General features: G+C 38.6%; 1 protein-coding gene across 1 annotated transcript in view; it reads right to left on the bottom strand.

Moving 5' to 3' along the window:
• Positions 1-478: 478 nt before the first annotated feature.
• Positions 479-21,299, bottom strand: part of FXN (frataxin) — a 31,762-nt gene continuing 10,941 nt past the window's right edge. Inside the window, exons 4-5 of the mRNA XM_043977007.1 lie at positions 15,118-15,215; positions 479-2,240 (exon numbers count right to left, since the gene is read on the bottom strand). Coding sequence (XP_043832942.1) covers positions 2,090-2,240; positions 15,118-15,215 — 249 coding nt within the window. The 3' untranslated portion in view covers positions 479-2,089. The remainder of the gene's footprint in view (positions 2,241-15,117; positions 15,216-21,299) is intronic.

A 21,299-nucleotide genomic window follows, 5' to 3' on the forward strand; every position in this document is an offset into this window, starting at 1 on the left:
AAGAGGAAGGTGGTACACAGTACAACCTTCACTATTTAGAACTTTTGGGGAAGGAGTCATGCACACATACATGCATACACATACACATATTTTCATATACACACATATTGAGGGGGAAAGGGAAAGAGGAGCCCAAACTCGACAGGACCTTAATGATCCTACCATACAGTCCTCTCATTTCATACATGAGGAAGCTGAAGCTCAGAAAGGTTAAATCATCTGCTCAAATTTAGCCAGCTATTAAGGGGCAGAACTGGGACAGCTGTTTTCTTGACAGACAAATTGTTGTTCAGTCCTTTTTCAATCATATATGACTCTTTGTGACCCACTTTGGGGTTTTCATTGGCAATGATATTGGATTGGTTTGTCATTTCCTTCTCCAAATCATTTTACAGATGAGGAAACTGAGGCAAACAGGGTTAAGTGACTTGCCTAGGGTCACACAGCTAGTGTCTGAGGCCAGATTTGAACTCAGAAAAGATGAGTTTTCCTGACTCCAGGCCTCTATCCACTGTGCCACCTACCTGCCCCAAGTTGCCCGCTACAGACCAAATGCTTATTTTAATAAATTTAAATAAAAGTACCTTTTGTTTTCTTAATCAGAATCCATTTTGACTTTTTTCTTGATGTCAGGTCAACATGTTGAACATCAATGATCATACTGTATGATTGCTATACTGTATTATGATCACTACAAAACAGTGATGACTCAGGGCTTATTGATATGTATAAGGTTGCTTGTTCCTACACTAAATGACTCCATATTGTCGCCTTTTTAGTAAAAAAGCTGTGTCTGCTTTTTATAGGTTTGCTGTCTAATTTTTTGTAATCAAACTTTCACTGCTGTTGATACACCTGAGTCTGGCAGTTATTCCCCCTCCTAATTATCTATAGGCTTGCAAATGCGATAACCATTCTTGTTTGAAAAGCCTATGTGTAAAGTAAGAGTAAAAAGGGTCAGAGTCCTGAGGGCCTCTTCTAAGGGTAAAGTGCCTTCTATTTTGTTCCTATAGAGGTTGTAGTTATTGTTGTTGTTGTCTGGACAGCTGACTTCCAACTAAGTACATTGTTAGTAAATTGGTCATGAGAAAAAAAATACCAAGATTTTAATTAATTCTATCATTGGCACTGATCTTTTACTGTATTATTATTTTACTGTATTAACCACAACAAATTATAATCAATTACCTGAGGAACAACTGAGAAAAGATTTCCAAAACCCAGTCTAAATGTTATTTATTTCTATTTTTCTGTTTTAAGATTATCCTTCGATCGTGGAATATGTATTCAGTGCAAACAACACAACACCCTTAATTACATTTGATTTGCCCCAAACCTAAGCATGTGTGTTTTATTTAACTTAATCATATAATTCAGCAACAGGAATTTGATGAAAATTCCCAATATATGGGTAACATTACACACCAAAGTAATAGTGTTTTTATTATACAACTGCCCCTGAAGTAATGTTGTTACTGTCATTTCTTAACCACCTTACTAGGAGCAAAGAATAATAAATAGGCTGCCCAGCTGTCCCCCCTCCAACCCCAGCAGCACATGGGCTTCACACTTAAGAACACACAAGAACCAAAGGAAGTTATCTTTTGTTGGAGAATTCCCCCTCTGCTTTTTGATGCTGAAACACTAAAGGTTTTCACAAGTATTTTTATTCTTTTGATGGAGTGTGGGAACATTTATATTCCACTCGGTAATGAGCCTCATTATGATAAAGCCTAGTGGGGCTGACAATCTGTTTGTCACTTTGTTATTTTTGTGTAACTAGAATGAAACCAATTCACCTTTCCCTGGTGTTTTTGCTTTAAAAAAACAAGCAACCCCCCCTTCCCCCCATTCATAGTTCTTTGTTGTAGGCTCATGAAAGTGAGATAGTATAGAAACAGAACTAAACAATTTCAAGAAATCCACAGCCAGACTTGAGGTAAAAAATATATATATGTTCTTTTCAAATAACTATCACGTAGAATTAAGCTAAATTGGGGAAGGACATGAGGGTAAAAACAAATTCAGGTGAGGAGGAGAGAGGTACTTTTCATCTTCAGCATTCAATGTCTTTAAAAATGAGATTCTGTCAATGGTCTTTTCCAGAACAGACCAGGGATGACATGTCTAATTGAGTCTTCAAGGCTTTAGAAAACTCCTTTTCCAGTAGTTCATGGAGGGACACTCCATCGTGAGCATATATCCAATTCTTCCCTGTCCAGTCGTAGCGTTTGGGACCACTAGAAGACAAAACAATTACACGGTACATTTCATGTCGAGGGTATGTGGTAAGAAGCAAGAGTTCACATTCATAGAGATGTCCAGAAATGAACTTCCCAAAGAGACATGGTGCTTCATTATGAAGTGACTGTCCCTATAGAGACCCAGAAATACATCCCCCCCACCCCCAGCTCAAGTCAAGCAATCAATAAGCATTTATTAAGAACTTAATATGTGCCAGGCACTGTGCTAAGCACTGGGGATACTTAGAAAAGCAAAAACACATCCTTGTCCTCAAGGACCTCACTTTTTAAAAAAATGTACATTAAATGATCTCAAAAAAAATGTAGCAGGTGAATTAAATGATCTGTAAGGTCTCATTAAGATGTGAAGTTTTGTGATTATGTAAATGACTAAATGACATACTTCCTTAAAAAGCCAGTAGAATATGACTGAATCAGCCAACAATATTTATTAAGTTCCTATTATGTGAGATTATTAATGAAGTTAAAAAAAACAAAAAGCAACAGCCTCTGCCTTTGAGGCAGAGACTGTTTTCTTTCCTTTTTCTTTCCCTCTCCCCTTGGTAGTGTTTTATTTTCCAATTACATGTAAAGATTGTTTTCAACATTATTATTATTATTATATTTTTTTTTAGTGAGGCAATTGGGGTTAAGTGACTTGCCCAGGGTCACACAGCTAGTAGGTGTTAAGTGTCTGAGGCTGGATTTGAACTCAGGTAATCCTGACTCCAGGGCTGGTACTCTATCCACTGCTCCACCTAGCTGCCCCCAACATTCATTTTTGTAAGATTTTGAGTTCCAAATTTTTCTCCCTTCTCTTCCCTCCCCAAGACAAGCAACCAATGTGATACATATTATATATATATACAATTGTGTTACATATATTTCCATATTAGGCATGTAAAAGAAGAATCAGAAGAAAAGGGAAAAACAGTAAGAAAGAAAAAAATAACAAATAAAGTGAAAATAGTATACTTTGATATACATTCAGACTCCATAGTTCTTTTTCTGGATGGGGAGAGCATTTTCCATCATGAGTCTTTTGGAGAATTAGATCATTGTATTGCTGAGAAGAGCTAAATCTTTCACAGCTGATCATCACACAATATTGCTGTTACTGTGTTCAATATTCTCCTGGTTCTGCTCACTTCACTCAGCATCATGTAAGTCTTTCCAAGTTTTTCTGAAATCCATCGGATCATCATTTCTTATAGAACAATAGTATTCCATCACATTCATATACCATAACTTGTCCAGCTATTCCTCAATTGATGGCCATCCCCTCAATTTCCAATTCATTGCCACCACAAAAAGAGCTGCTATAAATATTTTTGTACACGTGAGTCCTTTTCCCTTTTTATGATCTAGCAGTGGTATTGCTGGGTCAAATGATATGTATAGTTTTATAGCCCTTTGGACATAGTTTCAAATCGCTCTCCAAAATGGTTGGATCAGTTCACAACTCCACCAATAATGTATCAGTGTTCCAATTTTCCCACATTTTGTCCAACATTTAACATTTTCCTTTTTTGTCATATTAGCCAATCTGATAGGTGTGAGATGGTACCTCAGAGTTGTTTTGATTTGCATTTCTCTAATCAATAGTGATTTAGAGCATTTTTTCATATGACTACAGATAGCTTTAATTTCTTCATCTGAAAAGGACCTCACATTCTAAAGAGGCAGCATGCCAAGAATCGGGCACATAAAAGAGATATCAGGTAATTTCAGGGGGGGCACCCTAGCTTAATGGGGACTGGAAAAGGTTTTTTGTAGAAGGTGGGATTTGCACTGAGAGTTGAAGGAAGCCAGGGAAGCCAGGGGGCAGATGCAAGGAGTGAGGGCATTTCAGATGTTGTGGAGAGCCAGTGAAAAAGCTTGGAATCAGGAGACATATACAGGGCCTATCCACAGTAGATATTTAATATGTGATTACTGATTATTTAGTAAATTTTGGTTTTGGTCTGGATGTGTAATTTCAGTGGTGATGAAACTCTAGGTGAATGAATCCCTTTAATCAATGCGGATCAGCAGCTTCTTTGTAACTAACTTAGAGTTTTATAGAGTAGTTTGCCTCGTGTTATACAACCAATATGTGTCAATAGGAGGCATCAGGTGGTGCAGTGGACAGTACACTGCACCTGGAATCTGGAAGACCTGGGTTCAGATCTGGCCTCCGACACTTACTAGCTGAGTGACCCTGGGCCAGTCATTTGACCTCTACTTGTCTCAGTTTCCTCAACTGTAAAATGGGGATAATAATAGCACCTATTTTCCCGGGTTGTTGTGAGAAACAATTGAGATATTCATAAAGCGCTTAGCAAAGTGCCCGGTACCCAGTAGGTGATATATAAGTGCATTATTATTATTAGTCAGAAGTGTGACTTGAACTGAGGTCTTCCTGACAGAAGCTGGCCCTCTATTATTCACCTGGATTCATCTCCTATTTTTTTTTTTGCGGGGCAATGGGGGTTAAGTGACTTGCCCAGGGTCACACAGCTAGTAAGTGTCAAGTGTCTGAGGCCGGATTTGAACCCTGGTCCTCCTGAATCCAGGGCCGGTGCTTTATCCACTGCGCCACCCAGCCGCCCCCATCTCCTATTTTAAAAACATAATATATACATAAATATTTCTTAGGTGGGAAAGCAATTAAAAATGTTCCTTTTTTCTAAATTTGAACTGAAATAGGTAAGTTGGGATGTGTGAATTGTTCAGAGATCAAGATATCTGTGTCTCTCTTTAGATGAGAGGAGAGATGGAGGGAGAATACAGATATTACTTGCTTACCTTTCCAAACTGGAGTGGGGTAGGTATGGAAGGAAGCAGGAAAAACACTGTTTTCTCAGCTGTACAGCTGAGAGTCCTCAGGAGCCATATGGTCCAAACTCTTCCCCACACGCTTGGTATTTTACAGATAAGGAAACTGAGGCCTGGAGAGATGAAGTGACTTGCCAAGGTCACAAATACTTTACTAAGAGGCAAAACCTGGATTTTTTTTTTTTTTTTTTTTTTAGTGAGGCAATTGGGGTTAAGTGACTTGCTCAGGGTCACACAGCTAGTAAGTGTTAAGTGTCTGAGGCCGGATTTGAACTCAGGTCCTCCTGAATCCAGGGCCGGTGCTTTATCCACTGCGCCACCTAGCCGCCCCTCAAAACCTGGATTTTTAGCCCCAATCTTTTGACTCCCAAATTCAGTTCTCTTTTCATTAAAGCAGACAAGCTTCTAGGTGCTTTCCTGCTACCTAGAATCACCATACACAGTTACTTAGTAAGATTATTGCATACTCTAAAGACTGGCCCCCAAGTTCATATTATGAGTACAGTTGCTACCATTGTCTGGCCTTTTCACTTGAAAAAAAAAATAGGAAGAGGAATAAAATCGTTTAAGGACGGAGTAGAAACATTACTGCTGCTTCATCCCACTCACCTCTCATTTGTTTACTATACTGCTGTGGGAACTGAAATGGTAAACACAGAAATGGCAACTGAGGCTTTCTGAACGTGAAGGGGGAGTCTGCAGGCTTAGTAATGGAAAGCAGGGGCGGCTAGGTGGTGCAGTGGATAAAGCACCAGCCCTGGAGTCAGGAGTACCTGGGTTCAAATCCATCCTCAGACATTTGACACTTACTAGCTGTGTGACCCTGGGCAAGTCACTTAACCCCCATTGCCCTGCAAAAAAAAAACCCCAAAAACAAAACAAAGTAATGGAAAGCAGGGGGAGAGTGAAACTGAACATCCCAACGAATATTCTTCAGAGTAGGAACAATATATGGAGGCACTTGTAAATAAGGATAAATCAAAGTGATTGTGAACTGTGGAGGCGTTCACTTTTTTGCAGCTCTGGAGCTGATGGCTGTTTGGAGTCAGGATTATCTGCTCCAATTACTTTGTTCTGTATCTTCTTTTTTTCACATCTGGAGCAAAAGATGACATTAAGATTCACTCATGAGGGCTACTCTTTTAGGGGTAATATTTCATTAGCTTTTGCCAAGAATGTTTGGCAGAAACATAATGATTTAAGACTTAAAGGACCTATTGGAGAAGTTCTAGCAAGATGGTAAAGTGAATGGCCTTGAATAAAGATTAAACCCGACTCCTCCTTATTGCCTCAAAAACAGTCACACAGGAATCAAATCAAAGAAAAAAGAAGAGAAGGAAAATTCACCTTCTTATTGCTACCACAATCACCACTAAAGATCACCACACACAGGAAATTACTTGGCTCCCTCACCCAGAACCAAATCTTTAATTCCTCTCCCTTCCATTTGAGCATGGCTCCCTACCCTGTGTGTGGTCATGCTGTTTAGTCATCCCAGCTTATTTGTGGAACTGGGTCCTGAGCGATGTATTTTGGTGAGTAGGGCAGAAAAAGAGAAGCATTTTCTTGCCCTCATTGACTGAGAAATAGCTAAGCAGATATCATGGAAGATGACTGTGCTGTAAGAGACAATGAACACGATGAATTCAGAGAAGCATGGGAAGACTACTATGAACTGAAAGAGCCAGGAGAGCAGTATGTGTAATGACTACAAAGACATAAAAGGAAAGAACAGCCATCACAAAGCAACTGAAAAGGAATGCCGTAAAATGACAAAATCCAAATTCTGCCCTAAAGAGATATGAGGAAAACACCTCCCCTCAGCTCCTCTGCAGAGGAGGTGGTAGTGATAGGAGGGTGGTGGTGCATGGTTATGGAACACTGCATATAGTGAAGATTTTTTTTAAACAATTGACTTGTTTTGCTGGGTTTTTTAAATGTTTTTTCCCTCTTCATCTTTTTCTTTAATTTTTTTTTTCTTTTTGTTATTATGGCTCTCTGGGGAGGAGGAACATACTAAGAAATTTAGGGCATGTAAAAACAAAACATCAATTAAAAAAATCTATTTTTAAAACATTTCCTTGCCTACTGAATACAAACTGGTAGCCTATAGATCAGATCTCCCTGTTTAGAACCAAAAGAGTGATTTTATTTTAAGCAATTGGGTAGCCCTGAAGGAGAAGGGACATTATTTTCTTCACCTCCAAAATGAGGGGGTTGGACTAGACGAATTCTAAGTTCCCCTTCCAGTTCTAAAGCTATGATTCTATGACTTAGAGGATTCTATTTTGTTCTATGTTAAGTACTTTTTATGGGATCTCCTCCTTTCTCCTGGGGTGGGCCACCTTTGGAACCAGAAACCTAGTTCTCTAACAAGTTACGTCCCATTTTGCCCACATAGCCCATTTGGGCTTTTGAGTGAAACTTCACTTTGTTGTCTGTTTAAAACAATAATTTTAATCTTATTATTTGTTTTTTGTATGGGGGGGAGGGCAATGAGAGTTAAGTGACTTGCCCAGGGTCACACAGCTAGTAAGTGTCAAGTGTCTAAGGCCGGAATTGAACTCAGGTCCTCCTGAATCCAGGGCCACTGTGCTACCTCACTGCCCCCTAATCTCATTATTTGTAATCCTTAATTATCAAAGGAGATGAAGAGGAGTATAGCAATATATATATATATATATGTATATATATATATATACACACATATATACATATATATATAGTACTACACAAATTTGTTTATTTTAACATAATAATAATAATAGATAGCATTTATATAGAACTTTAGTTTGCAAAGTGCTTTACAAATATCTCATTTTATCATCATAACAACCCTGGGAAGTAAGGTGCTATTATTACCCTCATTTTACAGATGAGGGAACTGAGGTAGACAAAGGTTAAGTGGGAAAGGAACAAGCCCTTATTAAGCACCTACTATGTGCTAGGCACAATACATACTAAGCATTTAACAACTATTATCTCATTTAATCCTCACAACAACTGTGGGAGGGAAATGCTATTATTATTCCCATTTCACAGATGAGGAAACTGAAGTTAAATGACTTGCCCCAGGGTCACAAGTTTAGGAAGTGTTTGAGGCTAGTCCTGACTCCAGGTCCAGTTCATCGTGCAACCTACTTGCCTGATTCAAAGTGCACCACCTTTGGCAGGGCTTTGAAGTTCTATGAAATACATAAAGATCATAGAAGGCCAGAGCAAGATAGGGCCTTAGAAGTCATCTAGTCTAACCCCTCATTTATTGATGAGGAAAATAAGACCCTAGAAAGAACTGATTTGCCTAAGGGTCATGCAGGTAGTAAATGGTGTATCTGGTATTTGCTCTTTCCACTACATCACTGTGATCTCTTTAAAAATTGAAAGGAAGAACATGTGAGATTAGGAGGGAGAGGGGACAGGAGCAGCAGCTGAGGCAGGAGGGAAGCATGGCTGAGTTGAGCCATGACACAGGGGGAGGCAGCAGGCCTAAAGCTGGCATAAGACTATAGGGGAATAATGGGAAGGGAGAAGATGGTCCTGGTGCTACTGCCCAGTGGGGTCCCCGTATGGACTATGGACTATGACTTGAGGAATCTTCTAAAAGAGGGTGAGGGTGAGGTAGACTGCTATAAACCAGGCCACAGGAAGTGGCCTGTTAAAATTTTTACTAAAAGTTACTTCTTTATGAAGATTTATGTGCATAGAAGTACTACCAGTTGGAGACATTTCCCCAGTTTTTGAGTAGAAACTGGCAGAGTTGTTATGAGATATTTGTAAAGCACTTTGCAAACCTAAACCATTATATAAATGCTACCTATATTATTATCATTAATTATATTACATAAGCAAGCTTGTGTATCACTGCATAGTACCACACTCCTCTTTATCCTCAGTGATCATAAAAAACATGAAGCTCCTTAGAAGATAATCTGGGTCCACCAAATTACAAGTTTCACTGCCTTAAGGGTTGGATATGTGGCATTTGCATTTTAAAAGAACAATGTGACTAAGCAGTCTGGAGACTAGTTTAGGATTATGCTAAGAACATGCCAATACCCTTTTGGCCCAGAGTTCCCACTGCATATAGCCCAAGGAAGTCAATGATAAGAAAGTCACAAAAATATTTACAGTAGTCCTTTTTGTAGTAGTAAATAACTAGAAACAAAGCAGAGCCTCAGCAATTAGGGAATGGAAACAAATTGGGATACATGAATGTAATGGAATATGACTGTTCTCTAAGAAATGGATAACTATGAAGAACATGGAAAAGCATGAAAAGATATGACAATTTACACAAAACAAAGTTAGCAGAACCAAGAAAGCAATATATACGATAACATATATGAAAAGAATGATAACAAAAAAGTATATATATATATACATACATACATACATACATACATACATACATATATATATATATATATATATATATATATATACACACACACACACACACACATATACACATAATAGTTACCTACTCCCCTCCTCTACTGAATGCTATGAAATTACAATGACCAAACTTAACCCTGAAGAAAAGATTATTGGAACCTTACCTCCCTCCCTTACTTTTTTGCAGAGGTTGGGAGGGGAAGGGCAAGTAGGGGATGGCTATAGGTATGGAACACTGTATATAATGTTGGATTTGTCTGATGTTAGTATTGCTGAATTTTTTCTTTTTTTTAATTTTTAGTTCCTTGCCAAAAGGAGTGGTTCTTGGTGAGTGAGTAGAACAATATATTGGGAAATAAAGGTGATATAAAAACAAGAGATATCAGTATAATTTCTAAAAAATAACAATGAAACTGCCATAGTATGCCTCAATATTGTACAAATTAAGAAAAATCATAAATTAAATCATGTTGACTTCATTATGTCAATGATATGTATGAATATCATCAGTGGGGAGTACAACTATTCTATGACAGTCTTTGGGGATTGCTATGGCCAAAAAACCCTAATCACCCTTTGGCCAACTTGGTGATGAGCTTTTCCAAATTTAGCTAGCTTGGTCAAATCATATCCCTTATAAAATAACTCCACATGGTTAAAATCTGTTATTCATATTCTCAGCCTACAACATAAATATCCACCTTTCCCCTAACAACCAGAATTGTAAAGAGGTTCTGCTGTATTTCTTTCTTTCTTTTTTTTTTAAGTGAGGCAATTGGGGTTAAGTGACTTGTCCAGGGTCACACAGCTAATAAGTGTTAAGTGTCTGAGGCCGTATTTGAACTCAGGTCCTCCTGAATCCAGGGCTGGTTCTCTATCTACTGTGCCACCTAGCTGCCCCTTTAGGAATAATTTAAGGAATGATTAGTTATTTTGGAAAAAGTGCTAATTTATGAGATAAATTCCTACTTTTAGGGGGTTATTTTTTGAATATAGGATCTTCTGTATGCTATCTGGTTTTGCTGCCACTTTTTAGAAATTAAGTTGGTATTCCCTTACTTCCTATCTTGCTTGGGTAATGGATAGTGACAGTAACAGGTTCAAATACTCATGCCAGCTCTATGACTGTGGACAGGTTTCTTAATCTCTTAGTGGCCTGGCTAACTCTCAAACTGTAAATCAAAGCTGAATTGCTTATCTGTGTTGGTGAAGATTAATTACAGGTCCTGACTGAAAATATGGTTGGTTTGGTTTGTTTTTCAATCTGTTGCCTCTTTGCTGTTAGGTCCTCATCTGCCTACCCTTAAGTCATGTGCACTATTTTTTGCCTTTGAATTCTTTTAGATTAGCTCTAATTGCTCATGACTTAGGAAAATCTTTAGGTATCTTCTTATGCATCCCCTTTACTTTCCAGATCACAAAGCTATCTTTTCTTTGTCATCTTACAACTTCTTTCATGAAGAATGTGGGTGAAATCCATCATCAGTGAAGAACTATCACACTATATATATCTACTGAATGGATCTGACCATGAAGCATCTTTTATTTATTTTTACAAACTTATCTTTCTTTAAATAATTTTGTAATAACTTGACATGAGTGGTGTTATTTGTCCTTTGTTCTTCTTTTTTTTAGTGAGGCAATTGGGGTTAAGTGACTTGCCCAGGGTCACACAGCTAGTAAGTGTTAAGTGTCTGAGGCCATATTTGAACTCAGGTCCTCCTGAATCCAGGTCCAGTGCTTTATCCACTGTGCCACCTAGCTGCCCCATCTGCACTTTATCTACTTTGCCACCTACCTGTCCCTCATAGGGTCTAGTGAATGTTTTTTTGTTTGTTTGTTTTTTTGTTTTTTAGTGAGGCAATTGGGGTTAAGTGACTTGCCTAGGGTCACATAGCCAGTAAGTGTTAACTGTCTGAGGCCAGATTTGAACTCAGGTACTCCTGACTCCAGGGCCGGTGCTCTATCCACTGTGCCATCTAGCTGCCCCTTGAACTTTTTTGATTATTAATGAAGTCTATATAGACAAGTTCTACAGATGGTAAATCTTAATTTACATTTTCATGAAAAGTGATGATAATTCATCTATGAGCATAACTTGCTCAAGAAGACAGTTCTCAGTAGTGTTTCTTTCTTTCTTTCTTTTTTTCACTTGGCAATGAATCCAGGGCCAGTGCTTGATCCACTGTGCCACCTAGCTGCCCCTGGTTTTTCTTTCTTTTAAAAAATACTCTCATACTACACAAAGGTTGAGCACATGGTAATTAACATTCAAGTACATTCACTTTGATTGGAACATTTCTAAAGCCCATGCCTTTCTCTCTCTCTGTTTTTTTTTTTTTTTTGCATGGCAATGGGGGTTAAGTGTCTTGCCCAGGGTCACATAGCTAGTCAAGTGTCTGAGGCTGGATTTGAACTCAGGTCCTCCTGAATCCAGGGCTGGTGCTTTATCCACTGCGCCACCTAGCTGCCCCAAAGCCCATGCCTTTCAAACACTGCTATTCATTGATGTTTGAACAACTTTTTCTTCCTTTCTTCCTTCCTTCCTTTCTTTCTTTCCCTCCCTCCCTCCTTCCTTCCTTCCTTTTCTTTTCTGTTTTGTTTTGTTTTTTTGCTCATTTTCCAGTGTATCATATAGAGGACCTGGTCAGCAGGGATAATGTGGCTACAAAAAGCCATTGTGTTTCCATTGGTAAATCAGCCAATGTCATAGGAAGCACCTGGAAAAGTTCTTGACCAAATCAAATAATCTGAAAGATAAATTTTGACCAAAGGGGGAAAAAATACAAAAACATATTTTTAAAGAAAAAACTAGCATTAAAAACTAGAAATAGGGGCAGCTAGGTGGCGTAGTGGATAGAGCACCTGCCCTGGAGTCAGGAGTACCTGAGTTCAAATTTGGCCTCAGATACTTAACACTTACTAGCTGTGTGACCCTGGGCAAGTCACTTAACCCCAATTGCCTCACTAAAAAAAAAACCCAAAAAACTAGAAATAATATCTTACAACTTCTAAAGCACTTTCATGTTCTCAATCTCACTTGGTTCTTGCTAACAACCCTGAGTAAATGCAAGTTAGTAAATGCAGCTATGATTAGCCCCACTTTTACAGATGCGCCACAAATTACCTAGCCTACATGGATTGTCGTAGTTTCTTTTAAAAAAATTGGCATATGAAATATGCTACTTGGGTTTTCCACAAATTTATCATCACTCACTGAAATATAGTTCTGAGCAAGGCTGGTATAGCATCATGTTACTGTCAAGTGTGTCCAAATAAAACATGGCTTGCTTGGCCTTTTTCAGTCTCCAGACATAGCTGTATATTTTTTGGTGGTTGCCATGACTACTAGTATTATCCTCTGGAAATGGAGATGAAGCCTCTGACACACATTCTTGCTGGCTCAAATGGGCTGAGATGTTTTTCCAGGAATGAAGATGAGTTTGTGGTGATCCATCTATATTTTCCTTACTCAGTCCCTGCTGTGAACAAGGGCATGAACTTGTAGAAGAGCTGGCCACAGGTAGGGGAAGGCTCTGGCCATGGACTGAGATGAAATTAATTGGTCCACATAAAGATCAAACCTCTATCCCCAGCTTCACTTAGCACTGTGAGAATGTATTTCTTTGGTGATATCCTGTATGACTATTCTTTCTTGTTTGTTTTTGTTGTTTTTTTTGTGAGGCAATTGGGGTTAAGTGACTTGCCCAGGGTCACACAGCTAGTAAGTGTTAAGTGTCTGAGGCTGGATTTGAACTCAGGTACTCCTGACTCCAGGGCTGGTGCTCTATATGCCTATTCTTCTTTAAGGCTCCTCATAGGTTATACTTGGTCAGCTAGGTGGCATAGTGAAAGGAGTACTAGATGTGAAGCAAGGGTGACGAGTTTGAATACTGCTTCAGTCACTTACTAGCTGTGTGACCCTCAGCAAGGCAATTCACCTCCCTGTGCCTCACTTTACTCATCTTTGAAATAGGGATAATAACAGTACTTACATAACAGGGTCCCTGTGAGGCTCAAAGAAGATAACAAATGTAAAGTGCTTTGCCAACCTTAACATGCTAGATAAATGCCAGTTATCACTGATGTTGTTATAGCTCAGCCTGCTAATACCCACACGCACCTCTCCATTGTCTTGTGCATGAGATTAATCTTCAAATCTTCTAAAGCTATTGTGGCCTGTGTCTCAAAGCCCTTTGATAAAGTCAGAAGGATACTGGAATTACTAAGATAGACCTTAGTTTCTAGGAAAAGTCTGGGGATATTAAAGGAGCTTGGTAATTTTCTGAAAGTAATCTAGCCTGCTCTTCTCCTTTTTAATGCTAAGACCAGCTCATTCATTATCTATTTATATTGTCAGTCCTAGAAAAATACAGATAGATTCTATAGATTTCCATCCAAATGCCAGGTTAAAATCTAGGCAATTACCAGGGATAACATGAATTTGAGAGTATCTTTTTTTTGGCAGGGCAATGAAGGTTAAATGACTTGCCCAGGGTGACACAGCTAGTAAATGTCAAGAGTCTGAGGCTGGATTTGAACTCAGGTCCTCCTGATTCCAGGGCTGGTGCTTTATCCACTACGCCATCTAGCTGCCCAGATAACATGAATTTGGAATATCATTTATGGGCCTGAAGGAAGTGGGGGCAACGGCTTACCCAATATCTGAACCCTACAGAATTTATTTATAATAAATTCATTTATAAATATATTATACAAGAATTAATATAAACACTAGGTCTGGGAAAAATGCAGCACCTTTTACATTGAACCATGTGCTTCCTCCAGTCTTACTCCTCCCTAGTAAGTGTGTCCATGGAAACTCCTGGCATGTATTCAGGGATTCCACCCTTTAGAACTCTTGTGCATTTCAGTCAAACCTGATGCAGTAGGCTGCAAATGGAATTCTACTAACCTTTGGCTTCTGTGTTAGAAACAGCCAAAAAAGAATTGCAAAACAAATCCAGGGGTCAAAGTATAACTTGTTTAGATACCAAAATTGTATTATGCATGGGGAAAAAAACCCATTAAATTGAAAACTGTGTAATTCTAATGACCAACCTTGTCCCTGACAAAGAGAGGAAAAACACCTTTCTTTCCTTCTTTGCAAAAATGGGGGTAGGGAGATTGAGGGTGATCCTTTGCATATACCGTCAGATCACTGATGTGGTGGTGGTTGGTTTGGGTGTACTGCTTTTTTCTCCTTCTCTAATGTTTGTTACAAAGGCTGGCTTGCTGGGGATGGGAGGAAGGATAGACAAAATGGGTGATGTAGAAACAAAAGACATTAAAATTAAAAAAAATATACAGTGTGAAACAAGAATTTGACACATGCATTTCATTAATTCAGAGATGATGAAAACTGCTTATCCTAGTTCCTTAAAAGACACACTTTTAAAAAAATGACTTGTCTTTTAGTTTAAATACCCAGATGTTTGTTTACAGAAACCAAATTATCAGCAAGGAGAAGTCATGGATTCAGGGCAAATTCTCCAGCTTAGAACAAGAGATTTATCTATGCAAATCTAAAAGATGATTCACTTTTAAAACTGGTTATTTATGGGGGTAGGGGAAGGAAAGGGCACCACAGGAAGTTATTAGGGTATATCACAGTTCAATTTGTGCCTACTTAAATTTTTCCAGAACAAGATAACTTACATACCTGGATGGAGAAGACAACCAGATCTGCCTGTTGGGGGTCTGTTTGTTGATCACATAGGTTCCCAGGTCTCCACCCAGCTTTACTGTTAGAACACCACTCTAGTGTTTGGGGGGAGAGGGAATTGAAAATTGTCATCATGTCATAATTGCTTTGAACTTCCCTGTTTCTTAATACTTTGCAATCACAATGGAACACAACAGAGAGCACAAAAATCTTGATTTAGGGTTTAGAAATAATATGTCACAACTTTCAAAGCACTTTCACATTTTTATCTCACTTGGTTCTTGCTAACAACCCTGTGTAAGTGCAAGTTATGATTAGTCCCACTTTTATAGATGAGGAAACTGAGGTTCAGAGTTCTGCCCAAGGTCATAACATGGTGGTAACTATCTAACTACCTAGTCTGATACCCCAGCTGGTGTTCTTAGATACCCAATGTCCACACTCAAAATGCATATATAAACAAATAATAAAATTAGACATGGAAAATTCATCATGTAAGTATATGCACAAACAGGTCAAATCCACTTAACCATTTACTTATTGAGTTTATTGTGGCAGGATGATGGTGAGGAGCTCTGAAGCCCCAGGCTCCCCTCTCAATCCCCTCCAACCCCAGATCTTTTAAGTCACTGGGAAGCTTTTTTTTTTTTTTTAAATGATTAGAAGACACCTCTCTCGTGCTTCAAGTCACACACAGAAGCAAATTTGTTCACTCATCTTTGCCCTTCATATAACTAATATGAGTTTTTTTTGTTTTGTTGTTTTTTTGGGTAAGGCAATTGGGGTTAAGTGACTTGCCCAGAGTCACACAGCTAGTAAGTGTCAAGTGTCTGAGGCCAGATTTGAACTCAGGTACTCCTGACTACAGGGCCAGTGCTTTATCCACTGCGCCACCTAGCTGTCCCACTAATGCAAGTTTTAAAATATCCTTTCAGCGGCAGAGCCTTTTAAAGTTTCCACATCTCCTACATCTATTTAGTATGTACAAGAAATGGGATAAACAAATTAGAAAAATAAAATTCCCCTTAGTCAGACTGGCAATGAAAGATTTTCTGGGTCTCCTTCACTATATGTCAATTATGACCTGAAGAAAGAATCTGCATAACATCTACATGGATATAATTTATTCCTTTGAGTCAATTCCCAACCCCATGGAAACTTAACTAATGTGAATAGTTCTTATAAACATTTCTGTAAGTATGAAAACAAACTAAATAACAATAATAATGATAGTAGCAATAATAGTACAATGATTAGGTATGGAAAGGTAACACAAGCAGCTTATTTTCCAGGTGCAACTAATCATGATATAATAACTGTATAGTGATCATTAAAACTAGACCCAATTATAGTCCTAATATGTGATTAAATAGGGTTTGTATGAAGTGTGCCAACAAGTGCCCTTAACTCTCTGAGAAAAGTATTTTAATAAGTTATGGATTTGAAATCTTTCTTATCCATGGATTTCAGGTCCAGGGACATTTGGGAAAAAGGTGATAATCTGTGACAATGACTATTTCATTGTTGGAGCTATTATCAAAAAAATCAAACTACTAGAGCAGTGATTCCTACCTTCTGGGCCATGATCAATAAAAATTCGTGTAAAGGCATAATTGATTTTATAGTAACTGCTTTTTGCAATTTTGTATTTTATCAATCAACAGATATTACTAGTATAATTCCTATTACGTGGGGAAAAGAGTCAGGGAAATTGTTTGATATTGATGTTAGAAAAGTTCAGGTACCACTGCATTAATGGATATGTGCTCCTTGCTTCCAACTCTCAATTACAGTTCACCAACCTCTTGCTGTTTGTGAATGATTAGAATTCCTCCCATTATATATCTGTCTGTAATTTGAGGCTTTATAAAAGAAGCAGCCAAAAGGAGGGAAATGAAGGATGTTATCAGTGCAATGAGGCATTCTGATGTTTGAGCTACTTGTAAGGACACCTCTGGCAAGGTTTAGTAACCCAACATGCTGGCCAATTGGAAGAGGAATTATTTATGTGGGCACAGAAATAAGAACTATTGTTATAAATAAGTAATTTCTAGAAGCAGTCACACACATGAGCCAGCATGCCCCGGCATGCAAGTGCTCAGGCCAAAAAAACCATAGCTACAAACATTATCCAGTCCCCAGAGAATACTTGGACAAGATGTCAGTTTTCAACTTAGTGAATAGAGGACTATATCAATGTGCAAACATCCGTTCACTACCTCAATCTTATAGGAAGCTAGGCCCTCTTTGCAAAAAATAAATAAATAAATAAATAAATAAATAAATAAATAAATAAATGCGTGAATAAATAAATAAAAGGAAATAGAGGTCCAACAATCCATTAATATTCTCTATGGGTGTGTCAGTGTTGCTTGGTTAGATCTCCGATGTACAAGTTAGTTAAGCAAAGGACTTAGGAGGATTTTTAGTGTACACAGATTTTTGGCTCTATAGTGCTACAGTCAAAACTCAGTTATTCACATCAATTAAAGAGGAAGCACTAGCATAGAAAATGGCCTCCTTTGATCAGGAGACCTGTAGTTTGAGTGCAGGAAACACCACATATAAGACAACACTCAAATCAAACACTCGGGTACAGAAAACTGGAAGTTGACTATAATCATTCTGTACCAATACCTACCTTCTCGAGGTTTTTGCCTGAGCTATCTCAACTCTAATTTTAGCCTGAGTTATTCTAGATAATTCTCTGCTTAGCTAAGATTTATCAATAAAAATAGCCACATCTTAAATCTTTATAGCATTTACAACATTCAATTTATTATTACCAGTATTTATTGAAATACTTCAAAAGATGGGTGGCCGTGAGACAAAGTTGATTAAGGAGGAAAACTGTAATTCATAATAATGTAGTAAAGAGTCCTCCTGAACTGCTGTGGCCAAAAAATGAATCACCCAGTGGCCCAAGTTCTGGAAATAGCCTCTTCAATCCTTTTCCCTCTGACCCATGTTTCATACTGCTGCCAATGCATATTTTTTATGCAAGGATTTGGCCATTTCATTCCTTTGCTTGAAAGTCTTCAGTGGCTCTAAACTGCCTAGCAAGTAAAGTTAAAACTCCTTTTCTTGGCATTCAAGACCCTCTAAAACCTGGCTCTATGTTTTTATCTTTATGTCATTCATTCTTCCCAATATCTTTTACCAACCAAATAGAACTACTTGTCTTCCAGACATTACCCATCTGAGGGGGTTTGTAGATGCCAGTTACCCATGCCTTCACAGGTATCCTTCATCCTTCTGTTTACCTATCTGTTAACACTCAGCTAAGGGCAGCTAGATGGCGCAGTGGCAAAGCACTGGCCCTGGATTCAGGAGTACCTGTCAAATCCGGCCTCAGACACTTGACGCTTACTAGCTGTGTGACCCTGGGCAAGTCACTTAAACCTCACTGCCCTGCAAAAACAAACAAAAAAAAACACTCAACTAAAACACCACCTCTATTAAGCTGTCTTCCCCCTCTGACCTCACGTAGCACTGTTTTTCACTTTTTCTATGTATTTACTGTATATTAGAGCTACCTGTATTGATGTATCCCACTAAAATACTGTAAGTTTCAAAAGGGCAGGGAGCATGTTTTATCTAAATTTTGTCATTCTGAATAGTGACGGTAAATGTAATTAGGTTTTTTGTCGTATGACCTTATGTCCTTAGACCCATTTCTGAAGCCTTTTAAGCTCAGGTGAGAGCTTCCAGAGCTTCTTAATTCTAGAGCTTCTGCTGATCTAGCTTTCAGAAACACAGGGTACTTCAAGCCATAATGAAGTTCTGAAAGTGAGCTTCAGTGGAAGATTATGACAATTAAGGCTCTACGAACAGAATAACCACCACCATCATCATCATGGCTAGAACTTATATAGTGCCTTCTATGTGCCAGGCATCATTTTAAACACTTCACAAATATCTCATTTGATCCTCACAACAACCCTGGGAGGTAGGTACTTTTCAACTGACGAAGCTGAGGCAAATAGAAGTTAAGTGACTTGTTCAAAGTCACACAGCTTGTACATGTTTGATGTCAAATTTGAACTCGAGTCTCTTTGACTCTAGGCTCTTCAATCTATCTACTGATAGTCATCTAATTAGCTGTCTCTAGGTGCAAAGTATTGGAAACTACTAAGGGGAAGGGAAGGGCATAGCTAAAGAAATTATGGTATATGAATGTAATGGAATACTACTATGCAATAATCAATGATGAAATAAATGGTTTCAGAGAAACCCGGAAGACACGTATGAACTGATCCAGAGGTGAGTAGGACCAGGTGAATGAGTCATATAATTAACAAGAATACTGTCAAAGCAAAGAACATAGAATTCTCAGAAGTGCAATAACCAACAGGGATTCTAGAAGATCAGTGATAAAGCCTGCCATGTACCTCCTGACAAAGAGGGCGTGGACTCAGGCAGGATGCAGAATGAGATATGTATTTTTAGACATGACCAATGTAGAAACTTATTTTACTTGACTATTCATATTTGTTACAAGGGAAAAATAAACAGATGATAAACCAACAAATAAAAAAGGCTTCCAGTATTAGTCCATTGAGGGAAAAATACCTTGTACACAGGATTTGTGTTCCTTGACAATGCTTATATATTATCAGAATTCTGCTTTTTCCCCCCACTGGGGATGAGTTGTGTTATTTAAAAAAAAAAAAAAAAGGTGGGGGGGTGGCTAGGTGGCGCAGTGGATAAAGCACCGGCCCTGGATTCAGGAGTTCCTGAGTTCAAATCCGGCCTCAGACACTTGACACTTACTGGCTGTGTGACCCTGGGCAAGTCACTTAACCCCCATTGCCCCACCAAAAAAAAAAAAAAAGGTGGGGGGCAGCTAGGTGGCACAGTGGATAGAGCACTGGAGTCAGGAAGACCTGAGTTCAAATCTAGCTTCAGATACTAGCTGTGTGAGCCTGGGAAAGTCACTTAATCCCAATTACCTACCAAAAAAAAAAAAAGTAAAAAAAAGAAAAGAGGCCCATGAAGGCAATTTTAAAAAATGCACAGAAGAGGGGCAGCTAGGTGGCACAGTGGATAGAGCACTGGCCCTGGAGTCAGGAGGACCTGAGTTCAAATCTGACCTCAGACACTTAACACTTACTGGCTGTGTGACCATGGAAAAGTTACTTAACCCCAATTGCCTCACCAAAAGAAAAAATGCACAGAAGAAAACAGAAAGAAGTTCAGGAGGTAACAAAGATAAGCAGGACTGCTCTGAAAGTAACAAGTTCAATTTGCTATATACTCAAAAAAAAAAGCAAGCTGTAAGGAATAGAGAACTGCGATTTTATATAAATAATATTTTCCTGTTCTACTCTGTATATGGAATGGTTTTTTTAGGGGGGTTGTTTATAGAGTTCAGAAAAAAAAAATGTTACAGGGTACACATGGAATGCAATGTGGTACAGTGGAAAGACCACTGAAATTGGAATCGTGGGACTCACATTCAAATACAGGCTTTGCCACTTACTACCTGTATAACCTCGTGCAAGTCATTTACCCTGCAAAGGCCTTGATTTCTACATCTATAAAATACAGTTAGAGTAATTGATTCCTTTCAGCTCTACATCTATCATCCTATTAATCAATCAATGAACATTTTTATTAATGGCCTGCTGTGTGCCAGGCATTATGTTAAGTGCCACATTTACAAAGAAAAAGCAAAAACAGTCCCTGCCCTCAAGAAACTTACTTTCTAATGGTGGAGACCACATATAAAAATTATATACACACACATACATATATGTGTATGTGTGTGTATGTAAGCTATTGAACGTTCCACCAGCTTTACTTTACTAACTCAGGTCCCTCTATAACCATAAAACCTGTCTCCAAACCCTCATCTTCAAAGATGCCTCCCACCACTCACCCTAGCTGACTATTGTTCATATCCCTACCCAGCAGTGTCAAAGGATACATATACTCTGTTTACATTCTATTTATTTTGTATTTAATAACATCTCCCTGTGAAACATTCATATAACTATTTCCTTTGTGTGCTGGTCAGTCTCCCCAGTTAGGCTGTGAAGCTCTTGGGGGCAGAGCTGATCATGTCTACCATTTTACTGGCATCCACTTGGTCCCCACAGCTCCTAGCACATTTCCTCTTGGGGTAGGGGTGGGAGTGGGGGAAGGGACACAGTAGGGAGAGGTACTCATTAAATGTT

The sequence above is a fragment of the Dromiciops gliroides genome, chromosome 1 (assembly GCF_019393635.1).
Source record: "Dromiciops gliroides isolate mDroGli1 chromosome 1, mDroGli1.pri, whole genome shotgun sequence".
Taxonomy (NCBI): Eukaryota; Metazoa; Chordata; class Mammalia; order Microbiotheria; family Microbiotheriidae; genus Dromiciops; species Dromiciops gliroides.